The 15,732-nt window shown below is 35.5% G+C and overlaps 1 protein-coding gene across 3 annotated transcripts in view; it reads right to left on the bottom strand.

The window, feature by feature from the left end:
* The window catches only part of PHIP (pleckstrin homology domain interacting protein), a 138,220-nt gene extending 127,592 nt beyond the window's left edge, over positions 1-10,628 (bottom strand). For 2 of the 3 annotated variants that reach the window (XM_058307067.2, XM_058307065.2), the window contains exons 1-4: positions 10,126-10,628; positions 9,951-10,009; positions 9,790-9,819; positions 9,540-9,599 (exon numbers count right to left, since the gene is read on the bottom strand). In XM_058307067.2, coding sequence (XP_058163050.1) covers positions 9,540-9,599; positions 9,790-9,819; positions 9,951-10,009; positions 10,126-10,165 — 189 coding nt within the window. In that variant the 5' untranslated portion in view covers positions 10,166-10,628. The remainder of the gene's footprint in view (positions 1-9,539; positions 9,600-9,789; positions 9,820-9,950; positions 10,010-10,125) is intronic. The other variant, XM_058307066.2, reaches the window with a different exon arrangement.
* Between the last annotated feature and the right edge of the window lie 5,104 nt (positions 10,629-15,732).

Consider the following 15,732-nt stretch of genomic DNA (forward strand, 5'->3'; position numbering starts at 1 on the left):
CTGTGAAACCACTTGACTCAGAATAAAATAGCTACTGCAACTATTAATTTAAGCCACTGCAGAGGGTTAAAAAAGCTAAAGAATCAATGTAAACTAAATATGGCAAGTTATAACAGATCCTGCTCAACTGCCATATAGATCAGTGATAAACTATATATAGCATTATAACCTAAAATGACAAGTTTCAGTTTAACATTTGAATTTTCAAAAACTTTTAAGCAATAATAAAACCAACTATAAAATTAATACAATAAATATTTCGTGCCCTTGGTTTTATAAAGAAAATCTTCAAAACTAAGGATGAAAGAAACTTAAGAATTCATCTTCTCATTATAAAAGTTAAGAACACTTAAAATGAAACATGAACTTTATAATTTACCAAAAATTCCAACTATTGCTTAAACAAGTTTTGATTATAAAATCAATCTACATACTCAAAAATGTCTGAAAGCTTTTAGAGCAACTTCAAAATACTGATTAATTTATGCTAGAGTTTGAAATCATGAACAGAAATGTTAAAATTTTTATTACCCATCTCAAAAGTCTTTTAGTAAAAAATAATATCAGCAGAATAATCTAAAATGAATAAGAAAAACTAAGGTATACAATTTATCACTTTATAGTTAGGGACCAAGTTAAAAAATTTCCCAACATAGTACCTAAATACTCTATATTTCAACAGTTCTCAAAGTATGTTGTAGGAACTCTTGGGAGGTCCCTGAGGTCAAAAATCTATTAAAACCTTTTTTGCCTTTTTTTTTTGCTCCCATTCCTCATGAGTATTCCAGAGGCCACATGGGCTGTGATAGCACAAAACTGAACATAGATACAGATATGATGAAAATACCAATAGATTATAATCCACATACAAAATTCCTTGGGATCCTCAATAATTTTTATTAGTGTTAAGGGAAGGGTCCTAAGACCAAAAAGTTTAAGAACTGTTACTCAAGTTCATTATGTAGTGGCAACTTTGGTACGAAATTCCTTGTGATAAGACTGATTTGGGGAAGAGAGATAAATCATAAAGGTTGGCAAAGTCTTTATTCTAAGCTATAGCCAATTGAGAAGAACATACATTATTCTTTATAATACACTCCTGTCATAGAGACAGCATGAAATCATGCTGTCACACTTAGATCATTTAAAATACTATGAGCCTGGTATACAGTAGGTGGTCAGTAAGTACTAGCAGAATGAATATTTCCAGACGATTCACAAAGTTTCTCTTAAGAAGCTTGATTAATACAATTCTGATATTAAAGCCTTTGAGAAATCCTGAGAAGAAAACTAATTGTTTAACCCACAATTTCCCAAACTCATTTAGCTTCCAAATCCCCTTTTCCCTAATAATATCTATCATCTTTAGTCAGAAGCTACTTTAGCAAACACTAATATGACCAGCTAAATAAAATAAAAAAAGATTAGAAGGATATATACCAAAATGAATTTTTAAAATTTATTTACACCTTATACTATAATCTCCTTCAAAATAATTTAAAGTCTAAATTATTTATAAGCTCCTTTGTAGTTCTAAATCTATATATGAATATTTTAATGTGGCATGTTAAACTGACCAAAATTTCTTTTAAAAATCTATCTAACAAGATGAAGTTCATTACTTATTAGCTTCAATTTTATGATTCTTGTGCTAAAGGGTCTTCTGGAAAACTACATTTTCAAGTAGTAAACCTGAAAATTCTTATCACAGAATTGTACCTTTTTATAAAATATTATGAATCCACTTTTTCTGACTAAATCTTAGGTGATTTACTATATTTCAATTTTTAAAAATCAACTTTCATGGTAAAGTCACAAGATATATTTTCAGGTGATAAGTTATCAGGCTCTCTGGCTTTTGAGACTTTATATAAACTGATCACCTTCTGGTAGAAATACTTCACTTGCGCACCTCCACACCTACTTCACATCTCAGTTTATGGCTCCATATGAATTGCTTATCATAAGGAATTTCATCTCCAAGTAAACCTGTTTCACCATGTCTGCCCCTTTTGGATACGCCATAGTACCCACTGAAAATTATACTCCTTCCCAAATGTCCCTTCATCCCCCAAGACATTGTTGTAGTACTTATACTGTATTAATTGTTCTTAATATATTTTGAAACCTAGACTTCAGTGAATATCTATTAACAGCTATGATATTCTTCCTCAAAGAAATACAGACATAGATCAGACCACTAGCTGCCCTGTCTTTGTGGTTCATGAAACCTCTGTAAGATACTAAAACTGCTAGTTTACTTGTCCATGTTCTACATAAGACATGGGATTAGATATTGTTTACCTCTACATACTCTGTGCCTAATGTAGTACTTACACTTAGTGAATCATTAGTTTAGATAAACACATGAGAATATTAAGAAACTACCAGCTTTCCCACTCCCCAAAAAACTCAAAACATTTTACTAGTGCCTGACTTGGCAAACAAAAAGAGATGCAGTAAAAAATTTCTACTTTACATTTATTTATATGGTATAATTCTTTAATTCCAATAGTTCTAAAACATTTTTTAAAGCCACATAACATTTCCTCAAATAAAATTTTCGTCAAAACAGATCAAATTTCAGATACTCTGAAAATATACATACTTGAGTGACATGAGGAAAGAGAGATCTCAATGCTTGATGCTATATTTACTCCCTCTTAAGAGTCCCAGAGGTACCTCAATCAAAGGGGCCTCAGAAAAGGGAGGTAGAATCAGGCTAACACTGCTCTATATTATCCTCTCTTTCCCAAGAGATAAACTCTTAAGTCCTCTCCCCCACCCACTTTCTCACCCACTTTCTCAGCAGATGACCTAGCCTACTTCAGGGGGAAAACAAAAACAAAAACGTAACTTTGTTTCTACCCAACAAATCCATAAACTCATATATACCTGAACTCTATTAACATAGTTGATTTTAGTATCTAAGATTCAATCTCTCCACCTATGTTTTGAATCCTGTCTTCTAACATCACAAATCCTACACTATAAATTAGTTCTCTACACTCCTATTTGGTCACCAACTCCCTCACAACTACCACCTTCCCCTTACCACCTGTATTTAAAGATGCTCCCTTTGCTTCCAACCCTTAAGGAAAGAAGAAACCAGCCTGGCCTCTGTATCCATGACCACACCACCCCAATTCCCTCTCTTCCACTTTAGAAACAAGTTTCTTAATGAATGGTCCACAGTCAGTCTTATTTCATCTTAAACACTTGGTTAGTTTTAAAAGTCAGTTTTTCAAATCTTCTCACACAATTCTTATAATTTTGTCAGAGATAAAAGGTTGACTGCTCCTGTTCTCTACTGTAACTCTTGAGTTATAAACTCTTTGAGTTCTAAAAGGCCAGTCAAAGGGGTATCCTTCTTAATTTTTATGAATTCTAGAATTTAAACAAAATCACTAATAAAAAGTCCTATTTCCAATTTAAACACTCTATAAGGCCTATTATTAAAAATTTTAGAATTCCCAAAACTTCCCATCTTATAATATTTATTACCATATAACAAAGCATAGATTAATTCACATCTACAATCTATAAAACACATTTGCATTTTCTGAGGCTTTTTTAACTGTAATAGCTTCCTCACACCAAAAAATCTGGAGTATTTACTTTGTGCCATATGTTCTCAAAATTCATTTAATCTTTACAAGTAAATAAACATTTTCCCTATATCATACAAGTAAGTTAAAGTGAAGTACGAAGGTTATGTAGCTTGTCCAAAGTCATATAGTTAGAAAGTAGGATAAACAGTATTAGTTTCCTTCTCAGACTTTAGTTTTCCTCAATGTTAAACTAGTTTGATAATTAAAAACTTCACACAACACATATGGCCATTTTCAAGTCAAACCCTGTAAGATAGTAACTACTCTCAGAATGATGCTTTGATGCTTACAATTTCATTGTAATTAATACTTACAATTAATATAATTATGATATAACTAATACATGTAATTATTGTGTTGAAATTAATCATGGTGGTCTATTTACTCTTACACTAATTGCAAATAAACATACTTGAAAGACTGTCATATTCAGAATTTAGTTAACCATTAAGAATTCACTTAGATAATTCAGTTTGCATTACTGGAAGTTTATCAATACAAATCTGTATTTAAAGAAAATACTATACTCTTCCAAATTTTATTCAGCATAATCTGACATTTCACTAAAACAGAAAAAATTACTATTCAACAGTAAGGGTTCCATAAACCACAAAGTAGTGATGCTCTATAAAAAATAATTCAAAATACAATGTTTGACTTTTTAAATAACACAGTTCAAGTTTTATTTTTAATCAAGTAATATATGCTAAGCAAAATTTGTGCAATTAAGAAATCTCCTTTAAAACATTATTTACTTCGTAAACTATAATTTAAAGCGCAAATCTAGGAACCTATTGAAAAACTAATTGAAAAATGGAAAAATTTCTCAACTTTACTCTTAAAATGCCAATGTAAATAATCTAAGGGGAACAACCACTTTCATTTTTAATAATGTTTCAGTTTCAAACAGTATTTAAGGTAACTAAACTAATACTTCACATACAATGGCAGTGAAGTTGTTTCAGAAAATGCATGTTTTACCAAGTTTACTAGAATTTAGTGTTTCCACACTCAAAAAAAACTAAACCAGAATCAAATGACACAAGTAAAGGTAATTATTTCTAGCATTTACACTGTAACTTTTACCAAAACAGACTACATGCTTGTTCTCTATCCATGACAGAGATCAAATGGGTCATGCCATCATGACCACAGGCCATCTGGAGTTCAAGTTACAGGGATTCTTTATGTGTTTCCTTGCAGCTGGTTATCATTCGTGCTACCATCTTTAAGAAAAATTTAGAGAATAAACTAGGGCTTATAGCATAAACTTAAGCAGAAGCTGCATCAGAATATGATGCTACCTAAATTTTCTTATAGTCAAAAATTTCTCATCTGACCATCATTTTTTATCTGACTCCCCAGGTCACATAAGGCTGCTTCTGTGTGGGAGGCAAATTTTGTTAAAATGACCAAATGTTCTCAGACATACATTTCATTGTTCAATACTGTGTTTTGATTTTTTGGTACCCCTACGTTCCCAAATTACATTAAAAAAAAAGTATTATCAGTTTTCCCAATCTGTTATGAAATACTTACTCTTCCATAGACCAGTCCATATGTTCCATATGCTCAATACATACTTAATAATTCCAAAGTAATTAATTTTCACAAAACGATCACAATTTCACCAATACAACCTCACAAAAAAATAAAAAACTAAAGATCTTCACATATTTAAAATCTACTTCAAAAATTTTAAATTTGATTCTTATTACATAATGGCCTTCCTCACTTTTAGATATAACTACAAAGGCAATTTAAATAGCCTTTAAAAGTCAGTTCATTTTTTCCCTAATACACTTAGTTTAATGCCTAACTTTCCTGAAGTTAAAGTACAATAAACGGGAATAGTTATTTTAAATGGGATTATTCACAGTACTTCTTATTAACTATTTTTACTCATAATTATAATAACTGTAGGACATTAAGGTCCTGTTTTAGAGACTGCCAACCAGAACTTACTATTTCATTGATCTTTGTTAAAAAAAGGAAAAATTAAAAATTTAAATCTACCACATACATTTAATTTGGCATTATATGGCAAAAGAGAGAGAGAGAGGAGAGAGAAAAAAGAGGGAGGAGGGAGGGAAGGAAGAAAAAAGAAAATTATCCAAGTAAAGTCTTGAAAGTACGATATCATCTTTAGGAACCTCTGGTTCAAAATCATTTAATATGTTATATATTTTTTCCCTAAACTACCTTAACTTCCACATTAATTAGCATATTCTAAGTAAATGTACATCTAAGCTATATACTTAAATAAATTCTATTCATAGTTCCTATTTATCTCCTAATTGGAGACCTCCAATGATTTATGAAAATTAGTAGTTAAACATACGACAGAGAAAAGAGGGCAGTGGCTCAAAAATCACCTTTGCAAGGAAAAATGATGCTACCAACACCAAGAATGACACTATGAAAAGCACGTACACAATTTTCAAGTCTGTACAACAATTTCTCTAGACATATTTTTGCGTATTTTGGAAGATTAAACTTAAAGAACCAAAGTCTTACAGACATTATTATTGCTAGTTTAGTTCAAAACCACAGATTTTCATACTAAAAGAATTTCTATCTAGTTATTACACAAATAAGAGAATTGGGGCTCAGAAAAATCCCATTACTTGCCCCAGGTTACTTACATGCATGCTAACTGTACACAGGGCAAAGACCATTAACCCAGATATCCTGACTCCTAATCCTTTCACTTGAATAGAAAGATTTCTAATAAACTGGAATTAAAAAAAGCAAATGTCACTACTAAAAAAAAAAGTGATAATTATATTACTTTAACAGATTAGGAAAACATGACCCCATTTCTAAAGCAAAATGTCTTATAAGAAATATACTCAGAGTCCTAAAAAAGGTAAAAAGGTGCTTAAACATTTTGCCTCGAGTTCATTAATATATGAAATCCCCACTAATTAAGGTTAACAATTGGAAAGCAGACTTTATAAACAACTTAGGTTTACTTATACAAATTAAGTAAATAAATAAATGACAAATACTTTCTTCCTCCAAAAAGCTAATTCAATTGTTCTTATTGTATAAAGTTTGCCTATGATTGACTCCATTTAAAAAATTAAAATTCTGATAAAAGCTTGGAACACATCCTTTTGTTTTCAAAATCAAAATATTTTTAAAATATACATAATCTGCTAAAAACCTATACCATAAAGCCAAAGAAAAATATAACTTCCTATCAAATTCCATTCATTTCGTTTAAAATGTTTTAAATCTTCTATTAGGTAGGACTAATTAGTCATGTTTTACATTACCAAAAAAAGAAATCCTCAGATTGCTTCCTTTTTCAATCACACTTGAAATAAATGTATTAATGTTATTTTTAAAACATGTAAACTTTTAAGACTTTTCTAAAATCTCCACATTTCTCTTCAAGACTCACTGTAATCCTATCTGTAGGATGACTGCAGATGCTGACCTATGCCTACTTTTAAACTCACAAATATCACACCCCAGCCTAAAGAGCTATAATTTGATGTTTCCCAGAAATTTCAACCTAACATATAAACTCTCTCATTTAAAAATATTGCCCAGTCTATCAATCTAGCAACAAACCATTTCTAGGTAGTAGACACCGCTGAAACCAAAATTTCACTAACCAAAATAATCTGCAAACCAGTATTATATTCAATAGACAACAAAATTAAAACTTTCTTCTTTGAGTTATGAGAACAAATTAAAACAACAGAGAATACTACAGGCACTGTCACATATGCTCACCTGGACATAAAATTTCAAGATCTACTCTTAAATAATAAAATGTTTTTAGAGTCAACTAAATCTCAATAAAACAATCATATAACATTAAATCAAGGAACCACACACCTAAATATACACGTCGATGGATCTGGAAGCACCTCAAACGGTGCTTGTGGATCCATTAAAAACAAAGTGAACAAACAATATGCTGAATGAACAAAAAGAAATTTTGAGTCAAAAAACTTTAATTCTAATGAGACTTCTTAATACTTCATCAGTATGCCAACAAGACTTCTGGTAAGAAGATGAAAACATTCCAAACCAGAAAAAACACTTCCATTCAAAATAAGTGGATTCTGTAGTGATAGAGACACTGCTTATATATCTGATAAAGAGACTAGGAATATAAATTCACTTTATTCATATTTGAGAAACCTTTCTAAAAAAGTAAAATCTAAACCTAAGCCAAAAAAAATTATATTCCTAACGACGAGCAGACATTCCCATAACTTGGCATATTTTAAAAATATAACATTACCAAGAGTGTTCAAATTGAAAACAATTCTCAGTACCGTAAGGTTTGTTTTTAAAATAAATGCAAAGTTGACTTTTGCAAAATACGCATTAATCTTAAAAACGGATTAGAACCTTTATAATGTTTTCAAATAGCAAGGAAGACGTAAATTCACTGAAGTCTTTATCAAATACTTACAAACCTAAATATTAACTTCAAACGTTGCATTTAGTGAATCTTGGGAATTTACTCAAAACTTCACTTTAGCCAAGTATTAAACGAATCTATCATAAACCACTCCCTGAAACCTAATAAAGTGTGGAAATCAATATACTGTTAAATCACCAACAAATTTATTAAACTTAAACATCACTGCTTATTTCAACAGCTTGTGAGCATTCCTCAACAACTTATATTAAAGCATAAGAGATTTTTATACATATACTATATATCCAAAATGAAACAAAAGCCACCAAAATCATACCATGCCTTCACCTTACGGAAGATACTCATTCTAAGCTAGCTGAAACTTTCATATGTTTCAGTAGTCCTGATGGTCAAAGTGGCATCAATAACTACCTCAAACTAGCAACTGAAAACCTATTACAGAAAATCAATGAGCATATATTTCAAAGGCTTAGTTTGCCCGGTGTGACTATTTTAACTGCCCAACACACATACAGTTTAGAACAGTTTACGCAAAATCTAGCTCCGGTATGCAAACATGTTACTTTTCCACTCACGATACTTAAGTGTTAAGTGCACTTTATAAGTCCATTTTTAGAAATTACTAAATTTTTCTCTTTGAAAACAAAAATAAGGAACAAGCGTTTTTCAAGCCATTAAACAATGTGTATCCCAATACAAACAGAAAAACTTTTCCTTTGCCAAGTTCCATCCCACAGCGAATACATACGAATAAAATCAACTCCAGTAGCCGCCAATAAAATTTTGATTGAACAAGGATATCACGAGAATCCGCATTTTCAAAAGGCTGTTAAAACTTCTGGTTTTAGGGTGTCACAAGACTTTAGACTTCTGTAAACATGTTTTGATAAATCTTAGATGTGCCGCTAGCCACCTATCATCACATCGGAATTCCTCCAACAAAAAACCCAGGTATGAATTCAAGAAAAAAAAAACGGAACGGGAGAGAAAAAATATAAGAATAATGCCTTGCCCTGGTTCCTCTGCGGCTGAATAGCCTGCTTGTAAAATGCTAATGCCACTTCGGAGCAGTTAGTCACCAGCTATTGTGTAGGGCAGGAGAAAGCCGAGCCGGCAGCGCGTGCTGTGCTAGCGAACGAGCGCGCACTCCCGCCTCCCGCCTCCCGCCGCTCCCGCCGCCGCCGCCGCCGTCTCGCGCGCGCCCCCGCGCCCGCACGGGCGCGCGCGCCGGCCCCTCCTCCTCCGGCCTTGCAGTGCACAACACTCATGACGTATCTTTATTTCTAGCACATTAACAAAATATCACAAATAAATTGTCGGCAGCCCCTGCGGCCCCGGGGTGCAGGTCCCCCAGGCCACTGCCCCCCGCTACCCCTGCGCCGGCCTCCCAAATCTCCCCGTGGCCTTTGGAGCTTTCACGTTCTGGGGCCAAGTTTTTGTCTCTGTAAAAAATTGCGGGAAATTCAATTTTTATTCGACTCGGGGAAAAGTTTCTTTGCTCCGCGACGTGAATGTCTCACCAGGTTCTGGTAGGTCCTGGGATGCTCCTTCCCGGTCCAGTCGGTGCGCCGGGGCAGCAGCTGCGGGGAGAGCACGCCCGGTGAGCCCGGCCCCCGGCCCCGGCCCGCACGCTCCCCTCCCCCGCCCGCCCCGCGCCCCGGCGGGGACCCCGAGCCCCGCGCCCCGCGCCTCGCCGGCGGCGGCGGCGGCGGCGCAGCGGCCCAGGGGCCCGCGCGGTGGCGGGACGCGCTGGGCCGCCACCGCCCTTACCTCTTTCTCGGCCACCTCGCGGATCAGCACCTGCAACAACAAAGCGGGGAGAGTTGAGCCCCGCGCCCCGGGCCGCGGCCCCGCCGCCGCTGCCGCCGCCGCCCTCCCCCACGCCCGCGAGCGGCGAGCGCCGGCCCGGCCCGCGTCGCGCGCCACCGTACCTGAGCCGCCTGCTGACAGGGTCCATCTTCCAGGAATCGGGCGATGAGGAAGTAGAGCTCTGCGCGGGAGAGAGGGACGGGGAGACACACAGACTGAGCAACCGGGCGGCGGGGGGGCGGGGGACCGCGGGCGGAATCGCCCGGTGCCAGCGGCCCCGGCATCTCCCCGACTTACCCGATCGCAGCTCCGAGAGGCCTTTCCTCTCACAAGACATGTTTATGGGTCACTTCAGGGTCGCCGGCGGGGCACCCCGCCGCCGAGGGGAAGCGGGGATGGTGCCGCCGCCTGCCCTATAGCTGTCACTGTGTGTTCACGAGCCGAACCTCGGCTCCACCATTCAACCAACGGCGGCGGAGGCGGAGGAGGAGGAGGAGGAAACAACAACTCTCAGGCAGCGGCTACGGCCGCCGCTGCCGCCTCCGCCGCGGATCCCTCCGCCACAGAAAGAAGTCCGCCGCCTTCGCGGCCCCGGGCTTGGCCAGGTCTTCGGCCCGTGCCCCCGCCTCCCGGCGCAAAAAAGGAGTGCCTCCGGTCTCTCACCACCAGCGCTCCCGCAACTGGCGCGACGCGACCCCCACCCCTTCCTCCCCAGTCGAGGCTCGATTTATTTATTTATTTCCAGTTGGAGAAGATGTCGGAGCCGTAGCCGCGGGTTGGCTGGAAGGCGCTTTCTCTGTGGAGGCCGACCGCGGGAGGGAGGGGGCTGGGGCTGACTCTGCGGAGGGATCTGACGCACACGGAGCCGCAGCACAGGCTCTATTCAGCGGCGCAGGCTAAAGATGAGATGGAAGTTAGTTTCTATGTAGCAGAAATAGGAAACAAATGAAGCAAAACTGCCCAAAGAGGGGAAATGCCCCGAGGATGGGTCTCACTCTCACGCGCGCACACAGGCACACACGCAGAGAGCACTCTCGCGCTGGGCAAACTCGGGATCGCGCTACAGTCCCCGAGTTGAATGATAGTGTTTGGTTTCTGTCTCTTGCCATGTGCATGTGTATAAATGCTGCGGATTGGCATCTGTGTAAGTCTTGTCCTGCGTTATTGCTGCAGCCTATGCAAGTGTTGTGTAATTTATTGGAGTGCTGTATATTGCAATAGACGTTCGGGCTGCTTTTTTGTTAAGCACTTGCATTTTTGCAAGCCCGTTATTTGCTGAAGCTACCTCTGCATATTTCTTTTATTACTGCTATTGCCTTAAGCGTACATTTTTAAAATGTTTTTTATTGTTACATGGGCAAGGCGAACTCCTGTTTTGTACTTCAGATACTCTTTTTACTGATTACAAAAAGGCTAATGATGGCTAATTAGGGATTGGAGATTAAGAAACCTTAAAGCTCTTTTAAGTGTTTACAAGAAGGGATAGTGTAAACCTGGGTGAAAGCAAAAGACGCTAGTCTTTATCTCGAACTGATCTGGAGGTAATTTAATGACACATCGATAACCTACCGAAGGATATTGAAAGAGTATACTATACTTTAGCCAAGGTGATTAGGATTAAATCATTTAAATTATCTGTGTATCTTGCAGTTGACTTCGTCATGCTAATTAATGGCTTCTAATTTGAGGTGTAAACCATTCTTGTTTACAGTTAATCACAGGAAGATTTCGTGAAAACTGACGAAAAGAGAAAAAAATAATCTTTTGTAAATTACTGTGTAATTACTGGTTTTATATGCTAAATCATACATCTGTGTTTTGCTGATGAGGATAAGGGCCTTGTTTTCATAAAAAAGAATATGGGTGAAATTAATGGAAACAATAGAAAAAGCCATTTGTTAGAAAACAAGGATACCAAGTAATATTTATCTTAAAACGATTCAAGCACTTTCCAAAAAGACCTGAGAGTTCAAAAAAAATTTTTTTAAGACTACATTTTAAAGGGAATTTGAATAGTCATTCTTTTGTTAACTATTTAACAAAAGAGCCTCCTTAAAATTTTTCGATAATAAACTGCATTTTATGGGTCTGGTTTAAAAAGGTTTTTTCTGGGGAAAGGACCCACAAGCTGTGATATGGTTTTCTAGATTGTGTCCTCAAGCCTTGGACCTCCTAGTTCCTCACATTTCTAATGGGAAATACTTGCTGCAACTGCCTTGGGCTGCACTGCAAAACTGCAACCGTGTATACCCTATACTAAAACCTCCAGAAATCATAATATATTTGATGAAAAGTGAAAAAGCCTGACTCCCTTTAGAATAATAGGATTGTAAAAATTGTTATTGGTAACTCAATCGTAATAAAATAAAAATGGAAGGTTACCATGACTTGTACTATTCCAGTCTAATTTTGAGAGTAATTGTTATTTATTACCATGGACTATGCCTCAAATACTGAAATTATTTGCATTTTTAAAGACATTAATTCCATTTTGTTATAGATAGTCTGCTTCTAGATGGGAAATTCTGAAAAAATAGACATTTAATATGCTTTTTTCAATTGTGTTTGTTTATATGACAGATGCTTTCTATTTTATCTTAACTTTTTAAAAAGTATGTCCTTCAAGTAATTGTGATATTTTACATTATCATGGTGTTCTTCAAATAAACAGATTTGAGGAACCAAAAATTATATTTGGAATTTTCTGGACTTGAAATGTTTGTATTGGTCTGATGTTTACTGACAGATATTTTATGCTTGAGAAGAAAAATAAACCAAATTATGACATGGAATATAAAATTACTCTGGGTATACTTTTCCATATATATCTTATGGGTGTTATGTAAACTTGGGAAGCTAGTATGCTTATCTCATTTATGTTTTTCATTTAGAAGCCACCAAACCCTTTTCCTAAGAATGCTACTAGGACTTAGCTCCTAAAAATTTTTTTAAGGAAAATTTCCTATTTAAGTTTTCTGAATATGATGTTCCTGCCATTTTGATAAACTTTTAACTGTTTATAGTTTCTTTTTCAAATATCTAATTTGAAGATACCTGTAAGCCTGCCTTTGAAGTAATTGATTACTAGCAGTCTATTATAGGAAACCATAGATTACATGCTAAAGATTAAATATCTCTTACATTGTTTTTTAACAACTGATGTTAAACTGAATTTTGCTAAGACTTCAAATCTAACAAATACTCCATATAACTTTTTAATTTCTTTAAGCATAAAACACATTTCTGAATTCTAACATCATCAGTTAGCTATAGGGTTCTTTAAGTCATTTATTTTGTGTATATACAAAAAAGCCTATGTATCAGATAGAAAGAAAATCTTATTTGGAAGTTCTATATTTTAGTTCCCATGGCAATGACACTTGCAATTCTTTTCTCAGCTAACTCTTTTGCATAAAAGGATAGTTCAAATTCTATCTATATCCCTTTCTGTGTGTATATTTTAAGGGCATTATTAACTTTTTCTTAACTTTCAAAATAAAATGTTAATTTTAAAAGATCTCCATGCTTTTTAAATAAGAGTGCTAACAAAAAATATTAAAAGTTTGGAAAGATGACAACTAATGTTTTCATATAATATGGCCTCTTTGGGAGAATTATAAACTTTACTTGCAATTTAAAAGTTTCTCTGAAATTCATCACTTCTTTTTACTTGGCATCACATGACACAAGATAAACATTTAACAAAAAAACTTTTTGAGTCTAGATCTTGATAAGCTATTTTTCTAATAAAATAATCAAGTGCTGCCATTCAAGTCCTTTCTGGAACAAGGTGGGATACTGTATATGAATAAAAAGATTTTACCACATTTATGAAATTTGGTTTGTTCTATGATGAATAATACATAACTCAAAAAAATCTTTGCAAATAGATCTTTCATATATTTTTCTAAGAAAAACTTTATCCTATAAGATATAAAAATGGAAAAGTGGAAAACACTCTTCTTCAAAAAATACTATTTATACCCAATCTGCCCCAACAACAATATAGCTGTGAGAAGGGTCTTAATATACGATAGTCCTCCTTCTGACTCGTCCCCAATATTGTCTTTCTGTTTATGTCTGTCTGACTTTCCCTCTCTCAAAACAGACATCCTTTTTCCTTCACAAAGTTTTGAATATATATCAAATTTGAAGTGCATGAACATTATTTAATGTTTGCTACAGAAAGTATAGGGATAACTAACTTTACCAAGCCATGCTATTATTTAACAATATTTATTGTCTCCCATATATCCCTGAAAACCTTTTTACTTAAAGTACAGTGCTTTGTTACCTATGACAAAGGAAATTAGCTGGTAACCTACAATCTTAATTCTTTACATATTTAAAGGTTAGTAATTCACTACTTGGTTTTTTTTTTTCTCCAAGTTAAATAATCTTAATGGTTTAGATCTTTAAAAAATATGTGTGTGTGTTTGCACAAGAAGTACACATCTTAATGGACTTATTTATTTTTTTAAAAAATGTCATTTCATGAATTTAAAAATACAATTACAAATATTGAAAGAGAAAAACCATTTCAAAACATATTCCCTGATGATTTGGAGAGAAACAGTGGATAAAGTAGAAAACACTACTCCAGGTGGCAGGAAACACAAAGAAGAAGTTTGCAGGCATGTTCTATCACAGGAATATGTCTGATGGACTGGAGTGGGTTAGAATGAACAGAGCAGTGGAAGGAGAAAAGGTAGGTGAGGGTGGGGCAGGCGGCAGGGAGGGGAGCAGGTTTATGAAGGCTCTTGGTGGTGTTTTTAAAGTCTGCTATTATCAGTGTGATTTTAAGATGTAATTTAAGGACAGGAGTTATGTAGTCACTCACCTTTACTTGTACCTGAATTCATAAACTTCAAGAACACCAAAGTAAGAATTATTTTAGTTATAGAAAGGGAAGTGAAATGTTGATCTGACAAGTTAGTGAGGAATCTCTGCACAATAAAGATATTCAGAATCAAGGACATCAAGTTAGACACTGTTGGTGAGGAAGGAGAATGAATGTTTAAAAGAATAACATTCGAACTGTTAGAGTGCCAATAAGTGATAGAGGAGAATACGTCCAGCTCAAAATTGAGAATGAAGCCAGTTTAGATTTAAACCGACTTTTTAATCAAAATTCGTCTTCCATTTTCTAAATTCCTATAGGAAGGTCTGTCTAACTATACAACTCTGCAAATTGTCTTTGTTTTTCTTCTCGTATAATTGACAAAGATCCCATATGCCCCTATTGCTTTAGTCCCTATGATGGTTATACTCAGGCATATTTGTTGAACTAATGACTAACTAGTCTGAACAGATAATGAGTTCTATTATACAATTCTAAAATTTAAGTTAATATTGATAACAAGTAGATTGTTCGACTGAAATGTGTTCAAAATTTAAGAAAAACTAATACTTTGATTTTGAGATTACACCTGCACTCATGATCTTCAGGTTTACATTAAAGTGCAAAACCTAAACATGTAGATGGAAATTGATTATAATGGATTTTTTAATGCTCATCATAACATATCAACAAACAGTGATATATTGGAAAACAAAGAGGGCCTTTAAATGGGGTAATCTGGCAGGAATATATAGGCTATTTCCCTGTAAAAGACAGACATGATGTCACTAGACATCATTTGGGAACATCTTTCTTAAGAATGTTGACTAAGTGGTATCATATGAGAAGGAAGAAATATGCTGTCTTTTCATCCTACCATCCTCACCTCTCTGGTTTGCACATGTTAATTTTACACTTGTTTTTGCCATTCAGTGTTTGGGGGTTTTTGTAAGTATATATGTAAAATTTCCATCTTCCCTGGATCTTCCCACATATTTACTTTTTTAAGTATGTTTCTATACCTTTCCCTTCTCTTCCACCACTGAAACTTTAGAGTTTCCAAT

The sequence above is a fragment of the Dasypus novemcinctus genome, chromosome 11 (genome assembly GCF_030445035.2).
Source record: "Dasypus novemcinctus isolate mDasNov1 chromosome 11, mDasNov1.1.hap2, whole genome shotgun sequence".
Taxonomy (NCBI): Eukaryota; Metazoa; Chordata; class Mammalia; order Cingulata; family Dasypodidae; genus Dasypus; species Dasypus novemcinctus.